The sequence below is a fragment of the Chlorocebus sabaeus genome, chromosome 21 (assembly GCF_047675955.1).
Source record: "Chlorocebus sabaeus isolate Y175 chromosome 21, mChlSab1.0.hap1, whole genome shotgun sequence".
NCBI lineage: Eukaryota > Metazoa > Chordata > Mammalia > Primates > Cercopithecidae > Chlorocebus > Chlorocebus sabaeus.
Window position 1 is genome coordinate 105,176,109 of NC_132924.1, and position 16,382 is coordinate 105,192,490.

Consider the following 16,382-nt stretch of genomic DNA (forward strand, 5'->3'; position numbering starts at 1 on the left):
TATTCCATCCCATCCACAGAGTAGTATGGGAATGTTCAGACATAATTTCCCTTCCTACAACCCCATTTCCACCTTAACTCAGCCAAACACACAGATACTCATTTATTCAATCATTTACCACTTCCCACATGCCCACTATGTGCCAGGCACTCCACTCTGCTGGAATTTAGAACTACAAAGATAAATAAGGTACATGCACAGTCTACACATCCAATCACACATACACGTGTGCACACAATGGTCTTATCTTCTTGTCCCTCTCATGTCTCACTTTAAACAGGAATTTGCATACTCTCCAGGGCCCTAAGAGAATCCTGGTAATTTGAAGCAAACAAAGGTGAGGCTGGAGAAAAATAAAAGGAAGGGAAAAATGAGTGGGACTGGGGGAGGAGCAAAGACCAGGAGCAAGACGAAGGAAATGGATGGATAAAAGTATCAGGATACACGTTATGTTTTTATTTATGCATGGGATGCATGTATACATGCATGCACACATACATACATATAGACAGAGAGAAAAGGTACCTTGACAATGAGGACATAGAGACTGTCACCTCCAACTTCTGAAAGTGTCTCTTGGTATCTATCAGCTGAGGAGCCAAAGGGAGCCTCCTCCAGATAGAAAAGGCCATGCCCTCAATATAGAAACACACACAAGCTCATGCTTCATGCAACAAGCAAGTATGGAGAAATGTGTGTGCCACAAATGCCCCTCTGGACTTCTCACATTTGCTGCAGAGGTACACAGCCTACTACATGCCCTTGGAGAGCCTGCTTAGACATTCCCTCAGGTGTTGGTACCTGCAAACCCACACAACTCCTGAGTGATGGGTCTGTTTTTATTTTATGGACAATGTAAACCTTGGAATTAATCTTAGTTTGCATTGTTGCTTTGGCTGTAGATTTTTGATCCATCCACAGCTGTAAGGCAGGTCACTGACATAGCTCCCCAGAAGTCCAGCACAGAGGCCTGTTGTTGGAAGTGAAGACACTGACATCTAAATGCCTGAGCTCAAATCTCCCTTCGGCCCCCACCAGCTCTGTGGTCCCAGGCAACCACTGAACTCTGGCCCCTTAGTTTTGTCACCTGTATAATGGCCTTACTGCAGAGCCTTCTTGGGAGGTGAAATGAATGAATGCATGCAAAGTGCTTAAACTGTGCTAAGATGTTAGTAACAGTCAATTCATAGTGATTACTCCTTAGGATTATTATTCTGTCCTGGTCTTTTCTCATTTATATTTTTCACTTTTCTCTGGTATTTATCTCTGTAAGCCATTCCAAAGCCCTTTCAGAACAACGTATAATATGAATAGACACATAAGCCAGATACCATGCTAGACAGTAAGCAGGATAAAGTGTTCAAAAGATGAGGTCCCTGCTGGTAGAAGAGAGGGTTATGATTTCTCATTCACATTTCCACCCCGCTTCCCAACACATTGTTTACCTTTTCCAATTAAGAACTAAGTGGTAAATATATTGAGTACCAAGTATGTGAGTCAAATCCCCTACTTCATGGACCCTTAACCAAAGGTCCCTGAGGTTCCCCAATGTATTTGCCATGCTTCTTGTTTCTGTGCATATGTAGTTTTTTCTGGGGAGAGGGACATCAACTACTTCCATTCAATTCTGAAAGGGCTCCATGACCCTCTAAGATTCGAAGCCCTACTCACATCTCTGTTCCAAGGTTCCCTGGCTTGGCCCCACCTCTTCCAGAGGGATGGGCTGGTGCTGACAAGCTGGAGGACCTTGAGCAAGTTGTGTCCTCTCCCTGGTCTTAACTTTCTCACCTCTGAAAGAGGGGCTGGACTTGAAGATCACCAACACACTCCCCTGCTCTAACGCCAGGATGGAGCACTGCTTCTCACCTCGAGGTCCCGGAGGACAGGGTGGTCTTCAATTCCTGGGAACAGCACCCGCATGGTATAGGTTCTGTAGTCCAGGAAGGGAATCCCGGCTCCATCCAGGTCACTGGTCAGCTCATGGATGTCCGTCTGGAGCTCGGCAAAGGCTGGCACAAAGAGAAGTCTGTGAGACGGCTGGATGGGGAGGCCCCAGGAGTCACCTCCATCTCAGAATGCTCAGAACCCTTACCCAAGCCCCTAGGAGACATGAGCAATGGACCACGATGGGCAAGAATAACTGGAGATGCTGTTTACTTAGCTGGGATTGGGATGAACTGCATTAGCATGGGAGAAACACGTAGCGCAAGAAACCTTGCATCGGGGCTAAAACCTTTCCAAAGCGTGAGTGATGGGGGATGGTGGGTGAGGCTGTCCACAGATCTGTGCTACTGCTGGGCCAGGAGAGACTCCCCATCTGAAGATGAAGGGCTTTGGTTTGCAAAATATGCTGGGGAGGGGGATGTAGAGGGATGAGTAAGAGAGGGGAGAGGTACCATGAGTAAGTGTCCATTCCTGATGCTGTGTTTTATAATAGATTTCTTTATAAGATGACAAGAACAACTTCTGATAAAGGAAAACAAGTTTAAAGACACAAGTCTGGACCATGCAGCTCATGAGAGCCATCAAACCTCCAAATGGGGCAGAGATGGAGGCTCAGCCACACTCAAATAGTCCTTCTGTATAAATAGGCAAGGTATTTCTCTGTCCTTCCTTCCTCAAGGTGATGCTACTTGATGGTGAACTATGACCTGCATATGGGCACTGCTGTGTGTGGTGGCAGCTCAGGTCTCCAGATGAACACAGTGGCAAGACCCCCAGGAAAGTCAGCATGCAGTACAGCCTGAGGCTGTTACATAGCGCCAAAGCTGTCACCATACTTCGTTCTGAGAACATCCTCCCCCAGGGCCACCCTCTGCCACAGGGGTACTCAGGGGTGAGGCACCCAGCCCTTCCCTGCTCTGCCTATCTCTCTGGTGTGTGCACACACACATATGCGTGCATGCATGCACATGGACAACCAGGATGGATTAACACATGCTGGCAAAGAACAGCCAGTGGGCTGACTACTAAAAAATATTCCTTTCTATTTACATAATCTCAAAAATAGGGAGAAAATATTTTGTGAACTCAGAAGGGATGAACAAGCCCAATGTGGCTCTAGAGCCTCAAAAAGCAAGCCAAGCACCCAGTGAGCCGTGATAATCACGGAAACACAACACAGCCACTCTAGGAACTGTCTACAGGGACCCCAGTCTCGCCCTTGCCCATGAGTTGGGTAGAGCTCCACACTGCAGAGCAGACTTCAGACCCTCAAATTTTGGCTTTCTGTGCCAGGAGAATACCAAGACTGCTTGTTTGAGAGAGCCAAGAGGATGCCACCTGGAGAGGCCTCTGCAACCTCTCCTGCTGCTCCTCTCTCCCTGCACCCCTGCACCTCTGCACTGGCCACACAGACACAGGGGTTCCTGATATGTAGCCTGACTTCGACAGTAGAGAACCCAAATGCATCCAAGGGGAGCCTGCACCAATGTGTGTGCATGTGTTTTCGGCATGTGCTGTCACCAAAACCCCTGGGGAACACTCATGTATGTCCTGAGTGAGGAACATGGGTGTGTATGCTTATAGGAGAGCGTGGGAACATGTGCATGAGCATAGGTGTGGGTGTGTGGGCACTTGTCTGAGTGTGTATGTCAGGGAGTGTGAGTGTGTGAGTGTGACAGTGTGTGAGCACGTCAGGGAGTGTGTATGACAGTGTGTGAGCATGAGTGCATGAGGGTGTGTATGTCAGTGAGTGTGTAGGCATGTTTGAGTGTGTATGTCAGTGAGTGTGTACGCATGTGTGAAGGTGAGTGCATGGGTGTGAATGAATGTATGTCCATGTGTGTGAATGTGAGTGCCTGCGTGTGTCTCAGTCCGTATGTGTGTGTGACTGGAGTGTACATGCATGTCAGTGTGAGTGCATATGTGTGTGTTGGTGTGTATGCAAGTATGAATGTGAGTGCATGAGTGTATGTGTGTATGCATGTGTGAGTGCATGAGTCTATGTGTGCAAGCACTTGTGAATGTGAGTGCATGAGTATGTGGGCATGTCAGTGTGTGCATGCATGTGAGTTGAGTGCATGAATGTGTGTGTGACTGTGCAAGTGTGAGTGTGTGAGTATATGTCAGTGTGTGTGTGAATGTGAGTACATGAGTGTGTGAGCACATGAGTGTATGTCAGTGAGTGTATGTATGTGAAAGCATGAGTGTGTGAGCATGTCAGTGTGTGGGCATGTATGTGAGTGCACAAGTGAGTGTATGTGAGTGTGCATGCATGTGGGCATGTGAGTGTATGTGTTAGTCCATAAGTGTATGTCAGTGAGTGTGTGGGCATGTGTGGGAGTGTTTGCAAATACATGGGTATGTTTATATATCAGAAGCTCAGGCCCATGAAGGGCCCAGCTGGCTGTCTTCTGAGTTTGTGTACAGGACATCCTGGCTGGCTGTGAAGTCTTCAAGGAGATCCCTTGACTTGGACCAGTGCAGCCCTGTAATCGTTCAGCAGCCGGCTCTGGGCACCCTGCAAAGTGTTTCTGTGGCTAGTCTGACAAGTCCTTTGCTGTAAGACCCCCTCTTCCTACGTGCACAGCATAGCTCGCCCCTAAAGTCTGAAGCCAAGGTTTCCTCCTGGGGCCTCAGCTGACAATCCTGGGCGGGAGTTCCCCTCGGCTGCCCCCTCCCAGTTGGGGTGCTCAGCCCACAGGGAGGAGAAGGGGGGGTTGGCTTTTTATCAGTCTGCAGCTTTCCTTTAAGTCACCAAGCGCCTCCAACATTCAAAGCAGCGTGCCTGCCACACATAAAAGAGATTCTAATCACTACACCTAATTAGAGGAAAGAGTACATTGCGGAGAAAAAAATTAAGCAGCGTAAATATAATAAAAGGCAGTAATTAACGGTCCCACAAGACGGATGCTGTGTTGACAGCTGAAGGATGTAGAGAGGGGATGGAATGGATCCACTTCCCCATCAAAAAGAGCTGTGGCTGCCCTGGTGGGAATCGGTGTGAAGTGAGAGCTCCAGGTACAGGGCCGGATTTACTCCATGTATAAATCTACAGCAAAGAACCAGCTCAGATCCTCCCAGGGTGAGTCACAAAATGATATCCTGGGGGTTACAAGAGTCTGACTCCTAAATTTCCTTCTTGGATTTAGTGCAGCTGATTTCACTTTATGGTGGTGTTTGTAATTTTTTTAATACAAGCTGTGAAGCACCCTTCCTTCTAAATCACAGATCAGCCCTACAGCCTTACCTTCCTGCTAGAGGAAGAAAGCTGAAGATTGCTGAAATGCGTCATGTTAAGACACCCCCAGATCTCCCCTTGAGTAGAGTGCAAAACCCACTCAGCCAGGATTCTAGGTCTGGAGGCTGCTCTAGTGGGGTGGAGAATGATCCTAATATGACACTTTCAAGGAGAGGGCAAGGAGACCTTGGCCTCTCTGGTGTTACCAGGATAGGGCCTGCTTGGGTATGAGTGTGGTCTGGGATACAGCTATAGGAACTACAGAGTGAGAGGCTTTGCAGGTAGCATGCACAGCCTCCAGCATTGCCCACAGCTGCCTGGCCTGCTTGCTTGTAAATGAAACACATGCATACACACACACACACACACACACATACACACAGCCTCCAGCACTGCTCACAGCTGCCTGGCCTGCTTGCTTGTAAATGAAACACATACATACACACACATGCACACACACATGCGCACACACACACACACAGCCTCCAGCACTGCCCACTGCTGCCTGGCCTGCTTGCTTGTATATGAAACATATACACACACATACACAGATGTGCACACACACACACATGCACACAGACACATACACAGCCTCCAGCACTGCTCACTGCAGCCCGGCCTGCTCGCTCGTATATGAAACATACATACACACACAGAGGTGCACACACACACACGCACACACACATTCACACAGACACACACACCGCTAGCCTCTAGCACTACCCACTGCTGCCCAGCCTGCTTGTTTGTATATGAAACATATACATACACATACACAGATGTGCACACACATGCACATATGCACACACACACACACACGGCCTCCGGCACGGGGCCACTCAGTACCTTCCTTGCACTCCAGGGCCACACGGGACTCCAGGTTGTCCATCTGCATCTGCAGCCGCTTCAGTGTGAGGTCACTTTCGCGGGACTTGCGTTTATAGGCGATGAGCACGGCAACGATGAAGATGATGAGGAGGCCGCCAGCCACCGCGATGCTGACGATGGCGGGCAGGCTGAGCGGGCTGTCCGGGGCGATGTACACCATCCCTGGGGAGTACTCCATGCCACCGACACGGGCCTGGGGGCACACCGGGCAAGAGGGAGCTGGGTGTGGGGACACAGCAGCTTTGGCAACAGTCCCAAGTCACCCAGGAACTGGTGACCAGGGCAGGATGAGGGAAAGGAGATCAGTCACTGGTGTCAAGATAGACAAGATGGCATGGGGGGCTGGGAGCAGGGACAGACACAGCTTAACAGAGCTCACCACCAACTGGAAAAACCTCACCTCCTCTCATTCAGGAGCGAGTTTTGTCATCTTCATAAGAAAACAGCACACAACTGGGACCTAAACACAGTCTGCCACCAATGACTAGATCCCCTAAGATTTATGCCCATTCTAAGGGTGGACAACGGAAGCACAGAACATGGTATTAAGATATTACAGACTTCCGTGGGCCAGCAACGGCCTTCTCCTTGAAGGCTTTCTTGTTTGTTGCAGATGATTTGGCAACTATTTAATGCTGTTTTGCATGTTCCTTATTGTTGCACCAGCCAGCATGGAAAGAATGACAATACAGAAGAGAGAAGCTCAAAAGGGGACACGAAGAAAGAACTTGGGGTGGGTGGTAGCTAGAGGAAAAGTTATTTGTGGGCCAGAATCCCCTCTTGGAAAGCCCTGGTGGCCTGAGACAGAGCTGGGCCGCTCACATCCACATCCCTAGTGCCCACTCCATCCGGGATGGGGTTCTCCCAGTCTCACCATCACTTTGTGCCTGCCGATGAGGTTGGGGGACTCGCAGAGCAGCTGGACATCTGATACGGTCACGGTGCACGGCTTCTCCCCAACCAGCACAGTGTAGTTCAGCTTCACATTGCCCCCAGCCACAGGCGGGATCAGGTTCTTGCCCTGTACAGATGGGAAAGCCCCAGTTCCCATCCCAGAGTGAGGACCACAGCTACCAGCTGGCTCTCACGTCCTCCCACCTGGAGGTCCTATCCTGCTGGTGAGCTGGTGAAGAAGCCACCTTTGGTAATAAGTGCAAAAAATATTCGTGGCACGACTACTACCATTGCCTCTTCCTCCCAGTGGGTAATCAGTTATCAAAGTACTCCTTTCAGCTTATCCCAAATGCAGCCTCAGAATCCTTCTCAATGCAGAGTTGGAGTCAGTCACTACCGATTGATTCCAGTTGTCATGAGCTTTAATTAAGTTGTGACCCATGTTCCAAAGGAGGCCCTATGCTGTGGTTCGAACAAGGCTGCCTCAGAGGAAGCAGTGAGCCTGACCTACCAGTACTTGGACTTTCAAGACAATAAAAGCTTGAGAGTCAAATAGCCAAGGTGCATCTGCCTTCCCTGGTTAGAACCGGCCCATAAAGAGAGTTTTCTTCCCAGTACAAACCTCAGAGAGAACATTTATCACACTCTGGGCTACACTGCAACCTCTGCAAGAGATGCCGGTTGAAAAACGTGACTGGAGTCTGCGACTTGAACATCCCCTTCCATGCAGCAGCCCCTCCTTTCCCCACCCCCACCTCCTACCACCCTCACTCCACCTTTAGGATGATGGGCGTGCCAGGCTTGAGCTCCAGGATTCCTGAGGGACCAAAGGCCTCAAACACTGGGTTGGGATAGTAGGTGAAGTTGGTCTTGTTGAGGATGAGCAGAGACTGGACGTTGTCCAGGATGAAGCCAAACTCCTCGGGCCTCTCGGTCAGGTCTGACTGGTGGTCAGGACCCAAAGCGAGGGCGGGTGCCTGGCAGGTCATCTCAGTAGCGTTCAGAACCTCACAGATCTGTGGGAGGAGCCACAGGGCGGAGCCTATGCAATATCTCCACATACCCACAGCCCCAGTACATGTACCAGGCCTCCCTGGATGTCATCGGATAGCATGGGGTTGACAAGAGGATTAGAGATGAGTCAGGACCACACAATTGGGCCCTCAAGGAATAGGCTCTATAGCTTGCACCCAGCTCCGGTTTTGCCTGTAGTGGGTGTGGCAATGGCTAGGGTTGGAAGAATGAAAGAGTAAAGGTATAAAACCCTGGGAATCCCAAAAGTAATTGCTCCTCCATGCCTGTACCCCAAGAAGTAAAAATGCCCTTACGTCTTCTCCCCCATCCCACTATCCGAGTATTCAAGGGTGTCACAGGCTGTGGGTTATCAGTGTATGGGCAGGGAGTTGCCTCAGTACTTGGGGGGACCCACATGTTCGTGTGGGTAACCTCCATGAACCCCATCAGCCTTGCACTCACATTGATGTGCTCCTTCCCTCCATGCTTGGCACGGATCTGGGGGTTCTGTATGAGGTCCAGGTGGGTCCCCCATACGGCGATGGGTGTGTTTCCACTGAGCAGGAAGAAAGAAGGAGGCATGTAAATCATAAGTTCAGGAAGAGCAATGGCACCCTACAATGATGACTGACTGAGCTACAACAATAAGGACAGTGACAACCAGGCAGCAGGGTAATGTTCATGGGGACAAGGATGACAAGCTGACTGCATAGTAATGAGGACGAGCATCTCGGCAGCCAAGGGGAGGACAGTAATGACCAGATGTCTGTGGCCATCCTTTGCTGAGTCTGTTGGGAGCATGGACCCCTGTGGAGGCCCAGTCAACAGCACAGCCCCCTTAGCTCTCCAGGACCTTTTGATTTGTGCCAGCTGCTTCTCTGCAACCCCTTGGTGTCTCTTCCTCCATCCTTCCCCTGGTCCTTGCCAATCTTGGGACTTTTTAAACATTAGCTTTGGCCTCATGAAAGCCTCGCTCCAGATTGTCCCCACCACATCCTCCAGGGGCTGAGCACAGTCTGCTCCCCCAGGGCAATCATTCTACAAGTTTCCATGTTGGAGGCTTCGATCAGGCTGAGATCTGGGAAAGGCAGAGGGTCCACGAATGCAAATGTGAATGCAAGTGAGAAATGCTCTGGGACTCGGGTCTCCTGCACCCTAGGGTGGCACAGGACCGCTGACAGGGAGGACACAGGACTGCTGACAGGGAGGGCTTAGGAGCTTCATCTTGTGTCGCTTTTCAAAAGAAACCTGGACATCAGTGCCCATCCTTAGGGCAGCTGAGAAGTGGGCATAAAGTGGTGGGCAGTACTGTAGTGGACTGTGTCCTCCGGGGGGCTACTCAAAGAAAAATGAGAAATAGCCTGATCCCCAATCAAAGGAGCATCTTCGAGAAGAATCCTGCTATCTAAAACAGGCTTTAGCAAGTTAATTAGCTATAAGTTGATGAATAAAGAATCCTTGACACACACACCCACATTCATTTCCACCCATCTATCCATCTGCCTGTCTTCATATTGCCAGTTGCTTCCCCCTCTCTCCTTGCTCGCATGCGCGCACACACACACGTGTGTGCACACACAGAGGAAGATTCCTGTGAAACTCAGAGAGGCTCCTGCACATGCGACAGTGCTGTAGATGACCTTCTGGTGTCTAGCCATCTTCCCAGTCCTCTCAATCACCAATTCAACACACATTTATCAAACGCCCACCATCACTGTTCACAAGTAACCCAGGCGGCTCATAAGAGCAGAGCCTCACCCCATCCTCAGACTTGATTAACTTAAAGAAAAGCCCTGGAGCTGGCTGGCAGACCCAGAACATGTCTATCTCCATCCTCCCTCCTAGTGGGAGCATGATGCAGGAATGGCAGCTGAGTGCCAGGAAGGGTGACACCTCTATTTCTATGAGGATGACACCAAGAAGAACTGAATTATACCAGGCTGTGAATTTTGCAGAGTTGCAAAGTTTGTTGACTAAGTCACAAAGGGCTGCATCAACTTTCTGGGGCCAAATCCTGGTATGGCTTTCTACAGACGACCTTCCCCTCTGTGCCTTCTGGTCTTCATCTGCCTTAAGGTCATGGCTAAAGCTCAGAAGGTTTGGGCCTTATAAAGTAACTGCTGAGGACGGCCAAATCTCATCTCAGCAGGCAAAGGCTGTCTTTCTTTTGGGCTTAAGGCAGGGGGTGGCAAGCTCTTTCTGTAAAGGACCAGATAGTAAATATTGTAGGCTTTACAGGCCATATGGTCCCTGTCGCAGTTACTCAACTCTGCTGTTATAGTGAGAAAGCAGCTATAGACAATACATGTACGAATGAGCATGGCTGTGCGCCAATAAAACTTTATTTACAAAAGCAGGTGGCTAGCCAGATTCAGCCCACAGACTGGAGTTTGCCGATCCCTGGATTAAAAAAAGATTGTTCCCTGGACTGGACACATCCCTGTTCTCTGCCTCAGCCTGGGGAGACCACTTCTCATGTACTTCCTGCTCACTCCCCCAGCCCCACGCCCCTGAGAACTGAAGCAGACAGTGAGAGGCCTGGACCCAGCAGGGGGCAGGGAGAGGGGGCGGAGCCAGGCACTGCCCTGTGCATGTGCATCTCACTTCAGTCTCTCAGCTGCCTATGCGAGAGTGGACAGATGAGGGACTCTGGCCCCAGGGAGGTGAGATAACTGTTAAGGTCACCGGGCTGGTAAGCAGTGGAGCTGGGCTGAGACCCTTCCCATGCTGCCCCTGTTACAGTGATTTCCCAGTGATCTCTGTGAACCTTGCATGGGGTGCCCTCTGTAGCATCTTCTCATTCCCATGTGCTATCCAGGGCCTGGAAAGGCAGACTCATGCCATGTGCCTGCCCCTTCTCCCCTGATGGGAGACATACCACTCCAGGGACCCTAGAGATCCTGGGATTTCAAAATCCCTGGATGAATCACTGAATAGGCAGAGGCCCAGGAAGAATACCAATTTGCCCAAGGTAAATGAAGGTCCCCAAGTCCCTGCCCCAGGGCCTTTCTATACCAACATTCCAATGCCTGCCCCCTCCCTCTGAGACAGGTGTTCAGTGCATCTGGCTGGCACTGGGAAAAAGCAGGGAACAAGACTAAACTCTACCCTTGAGGAGGTTACAGCAGAGGGGAGGAGAAATGTAAGCAGGCAGCCAGGAGCAGAGAGGATGGGTATCTGGATGGGGCCTCCAGGCTCAGGACACAGCTTCCCCCACGTAAGCTGACTACAAGGAGTAGTCAGGCCTGATCTAACTCCTTCTTCCACACCCCTCAGCCTGAAGGTGGGACCAGGATTAGCACCTATGTCTACCAGAAGTGAGAAGAGTAGCCTGGCACCCCCGGCAGTCACTGCAGCATGGGGACATGGCCTCTAGCACAGTTCCTGTCCCAGAACAGGACAGGACAGGGGAAGGTGGGTTCTTGCTGTTATAGGAGCTTGGCCTCCAGGCTGGGTTTGGCACAGAGGTGCTCTCAGTGGAAGGAGGGAACCACAGTAGGAAGGTCTGATTTGGGGGTATTTGGAACCAATTCCAGTTTATCAGTTCCCCAAGTAAAACTGGGCCCCTAGAACTCTCCTTGGCTTTCGAGAGTCAGGGAAGGGAAACAGGTGCAGGAGCATTAAGGTCTACTTGGGCCAGCTCCTACCTGACGATGCTCCATTCTGGTTCAATCCGCACGATGGTGGGGTCTTCCACATACTGAAAGACCAGGTCCTGGTGGATCTTGGCCCTGTCCACTTGCACCGACACCTTCATCTCTAGCACCTCATCTGAGGATGTGGTGTTGCAGACAATGTAGGATGGAGATCGCCTGGAGGGCAGGAAGACACAGCATTGGGTGCCTAGTGTTGAGGAGGACAGAGGTCCTGAGTTAGGGCCCTCCCACACTGCTCCCTGCATGTCAGGGTGCTCAGAGGCCATGGGTGGGTGCTGTCAGATAGAAAGCTGGAGATCCAGTGACAAAGACTCTCTCCTCGGCCAAACTTTAGACAGGTTCCTCTTTTCAACCGGGCCTCATCCCTGGGTCTGTCTTTGGCCTGTCTAGCCTCGTTTTTTAGCAAGAATCTGGCAAAGTCTGTTTGGGGAGAATCCTCCCGTACTTGATATCTGATCACCCTGGCCTGCCTTCAGCAAGAATCATGTTAAGTTGGTTTAGCAGGAGTCCACCTACCTTGATGTTTCCTCTTAGTGATTTTTCATTCACTGAGCCCCTTATTCTGCTCATTGGCTATAAACCCCCTGCTGTCTTTGTAGTATTTGGAGTTGAGCCCCATCTGTTTCCTCTGTTGCAGTAGTCTTGATATCAATTGCAATCGTCCTAAGTCTTTCTTGCCATTTTAACAAGTGTCAGAATAATTGTTTCTTTAACACTACTGATGCCAGGCCTGGCCGGGTCTGACTTGGGAATTGTCACAACCCTCAGCATAGCTCTCTCAGGGAAAATCCTCTCTCTACAGAATCTTAGGCCAGCTGAGGGAGCATCTCCAGCTACAATGCCTAGTGTCCTTCACTGAATGCCCCTCCTCCCTTGCTCCTACCCCCTAGGCTCCAGTTCACGGTAGGTGTGCCCTTCTGGGACTGCACAGTGGGACCAGGGGAGGCAAGGTCACCTGGCCTTGTAGGCTCAACCTCAGCCACTGGGTTGCTGTGCCTATCATCTCTGAGAAGGTCCAGCTGGCTCTGCAGCTCCTAGAGTGCATCTGACCCTGGTGAATGGGCTTTAGTTGTAGATTCCAAATTGCATTCTGGGGTATCCTAGGGTTCTGCAGAGTGGGTGCTATGGGGTCACCAGGGCTAACTGATGGGCCATGAAGCATATGGGGCCCATCCAGGGAAGGGAGGGCAGACAGGTCTCCATACTGAGCCCAAATTCTCTCCCAAAGAGCATGTCCACTTTGTTAGGCAGGAGGAGTACTTCTAAGCCATAAGGTGATTGAAACCACCTTTGCAAAAAGTATGGCAGTGAGGAAAGTCTGACATAGAAAAATTATCACAGTGCATGTCTGACCTAACGGACCCTATCTTGCTTTTCACCTCCAAGCTACCCTTGTCCATTCCTGGGCACAGACCAAGCTAACTATAGGAGGAATTTAGTTTATGGTTTAACTTTGTAACAAAGATGATAACAGCCTTTTCCTTAAACAAACCCCCTCTTTGCCTGGGGACCAGAGAGCCCACCTTTGAAAAACTAATAAATTAGCCACAAGATCAAAAATGATGACTCAGGAGGCACATAAGCAACCAGAGGCCACAAGATTCCAGATGTTCCCAATCGCTCCTATGGATAACATCACTAATGTAAAACCTCAGATCACTGTTGGAGATACTTTTCAGATCCTGAATTCTGATTGACAAGCTGGTACCACCCAGACCAGTAATGTGGCTCAGCTAGTTCTGCCATCCCACCCAGGAACTGAAGACAGCAAGAAAATCCTGGTTCAACTTTATACAATTTAATCTCCAACTAAACCAATCAGCATTCCCCACTCCCTAACCACCTGCCTGCCAAATTATCTTTTAAAAAATCCTAGTCTCCAAATTTCCAGGGAGACTGATTTGAATCATACAACTCCTGTCTCCCATTTAGCTGGCTCTGTATCGATTAAATTCTTTCTCTATTGCAATAATGCTGTCTCAGGAAATTGGCTCTATCTGTGCAGCTGGCAAGAAGAAACTGTCAGGTGGTTACACCCTCCCAACTCTGCAATAAAAACAAAACTACCCTGAAGTGATCTACCTGTCTAACCTTTCCCCCTCTGGTGCTGCAGAAAGGGGCCCTCTGAGTTACCTGTGGAAGAGACAGGGTTGCTTCCCGAACATCACCACCACGTTGCTTCCAGCATTCAGGTTGGTGCCTGTGATGGTCACTTGGGTCCCCCCGGACATGGGCCCCCGGCTGGGCTTCAGATCTGAGAGAGTCAGTGTCTGTGTAGAAAGGATGTGGCCTGAGACACAACTGGGAAGGGGTGGAGGAGGCTTCTGGGCAGGCATGAGGCAGCACCCCACTCCCCCAAGCTGCTTTCTGGAATCTTTGGTAATAGCGGTCTCCCAGAGAACCAGGACAGTTTTCTTAGGCTTGTATGGATAGGTAATGTTCCAGACCCTGAGAGTTTGCATACCTACCTTAGTACTAGTAATACTAATAGTTGCCATGTACTTATTTTTTAAGTGTCAGATTGTATGTCTTCATAATTATACATGTATGTGTATATAGGGATATATACACATACATATATAATTTATATCTTATGTATATGTATACACATTATATGTATATCCCTATATACATACATATATAATTTAATCACCAATCAATTCTATAAAGTAGGCATTATTATTTTACAGAAGAGATTTAGAGATGTTAACTTAGTTTTCTAAGGTCACAGAGCTAAAAAATGGCATAACTGAGATCTGACCCCAGAGCTCCAGTTCTCAACCCGTTTCCAACCTACAGCTCTGTTCTTGGGTGGTAAACTGTCTCTCCCACAGGTCTCTACAAAGAGCTGCCCAAAGCACCCAGTGGCAGAGCAATGGGAAGTGAGAGCCCCAGGGAAACTCAGAGAGAGAAGCAGAAAAGAGTCAGTTGCTTTCAAGGGCTGCCCCCAGTCCTCTGCCAGAAGGGGACCAGTGAGGAGTCCAGGTTGGGGGCAGGGCAGAAAAAAGCTCTTGACAGCTGGGGATTTGGAGTTGCAGTTTGTTCTTTCATTAGCATTTTAATGGAAAAACTTTCCTCAGTCCCAGGTGAGAAGTCTGTATCTGCATTTAAATGAAGATTTCTCTCTCCCTTCCCCAGCTACCTCCTCCTTAAAGAATTCAGCACCAAAAGTCAACCCTCTCAGTTCCTCGGAGCAGGCTGACAACCTCACCTCGGAGATGCTTTGATAGGGAAGCTCTGGAGCTTCCCTATCACCTGGCACAGGCGCCCCCAGGTCCAGGATCAGGGCGCGCAGGTGGGGAGACACACAGACCACAGTTCCTGACCTGCCTCACCAGGTCCCAGCACCCTGTCTCTGGATCCCAGGTCTAGCATCCCTGTAACATGGGCCAAGCCAAGGAATAGCTTGTCATTTTGGCTCAACTGGAGACCAGGAAGAGGGTGGGGTGAGGCTGCAGAAAGAGCCCTCCTTTCTCAGCTCTGCCTGGATCTCGCTGTGTGACTCTGGACAAGACATTTCACTTCTCTCTTCAACAAAATCAGGGGGCTGAGCCAAAAAGTGGTGATCTCCAAGGCTCCTGGCAGTTTTCTTGTTCTGTAACTTGCAGTACCTCTTCAAATGGTACTTGTGCCCCACCTTAAAGGAACCCCACTAACCTTCCCAGAGAGGAAAGGAGAGAGAGAGAGAGAGAGAGAGAGAGAGAGAGAGAGAGAGAGAGAGAGAGAGAGAGAGATTGTACACACAGGCTTCAATGCAGAGATGGTCCTAGAGAGACAGAGTTGAACTCAGGGAAGTTAAAATGATGGGGATTGGTGCTCCCTGGCAGCCTGTGGGTGAGGGTTCTTAGAAGGGGTAGAAGTCAGTAATTCCTGCAGGTGTTGCTGGGGCACTATCAAGGGGCTCACTGGTGGGGACAGGATGTTATGGATACATGTTTTAGAGTTGTGAGAAGCTATTAATTATTCAAGCCATGCTTCATAAATATTTCACGGTGAGTTTGCATGGGAAATCAAATTCTGCATTATTTGTCACCTCCTTCACTTGGAATGGAGGTGGAGGGAAGGGGGAAAGCATTCCCTGCATGGAGACCTTTAGGAACAGCTAGGGACAGCCCAGAGTGCTAATCTGGGGCCCCTTGGCCTTGGCATTTGGTTTTTGGTGAATAAAGCCACACATTGGAGTCTGGCCTGATTGTCGGAGAGGACAAGTCTTCCCTCTAGCCTTGGTACTAAAAAGGGTCTCTCCAACATGCCCCAAGTGCTGGGGAAAGAGCTTCCTGGCTGTCTCAGAACTCCAGGGGAACTAGAGGCTTCTGTTTAGGGCCCAAAGAGTGCACCTGTAAGCTTCCTGGTAGACGAGAAGGTCATGAGGGCTCGGAGACTCTGGAAAGTGTGATAGACAGGGTTCTGTCCCTTCTCAACCCCTGCGGAGACTCATGGGGACCTCTGTCCCTCACTCCCACCTGGAATCCCTAGAAACTCTGTGCGAGGAATGGGGGTGGGCCTCAATGACACAACCCTTAAATGCAAGGGGCCAGAGAAAGAGACTAAGGTCCATAGCACTATTTCTCCTCCCTAAAAGTCTTCCCAAGTGAACATGTGGCACCAGAGCCATTCCTCAAAGATGTCCCTTAAGTAGAAAAGTGACACAAATCTTTGAGCTGCAGGGACCCACCAGACAAATGCATATTTGCCTGTGGCAACCTCTGTCATCTGTCCTGACCTGCCTCTGCTTCAGCCTCTCCTCC

The 16,382-nt window shown here is 49.9% G+C and overlaps 1 protein-coding gene across 1 annotated transcript in view; it reads right to left on the reverse strand.

Moving 5' to 3' along the window:
• The window catches only part of PLXNA4 (plexin A4), a 449,849-nt gene that overhangs the window by 49,732 nt on the left and 383,735 nt on the right, over positions 1–16,382 (reverse strand). The window contains exons 15-21 of the mRNA XM_007982959.3: positions 13,768–13,904; positions 11,626–11,790; positions 8,441–8,534; positions 7,741–7,980; positions 6,945–7,091; positions 6,029–6,263; positions 1,867–2,009 (exon numbers count right to left, since the gene is read on the reverse strand). Of these exons, the coding sequence (XP_007981150.1) occupies positions 1,867–2,009; positions 6,029–6,263; positions 6,945–7,091; positions 7,741–7,980; positions 8,441–8,534; positions 11,626–11,790; positions 13,768–13,904 (1,161 nt within the window). The remainder of the gene's footprint in view (positions 1–1,866; positions 2,010–6,028; positions 6,264–6,944; positions 7,092–7,740; positions 7,981–8,440; positions 8,535–11,625; positions 11,791–13,767; positions 13,905–16,382) is intronic.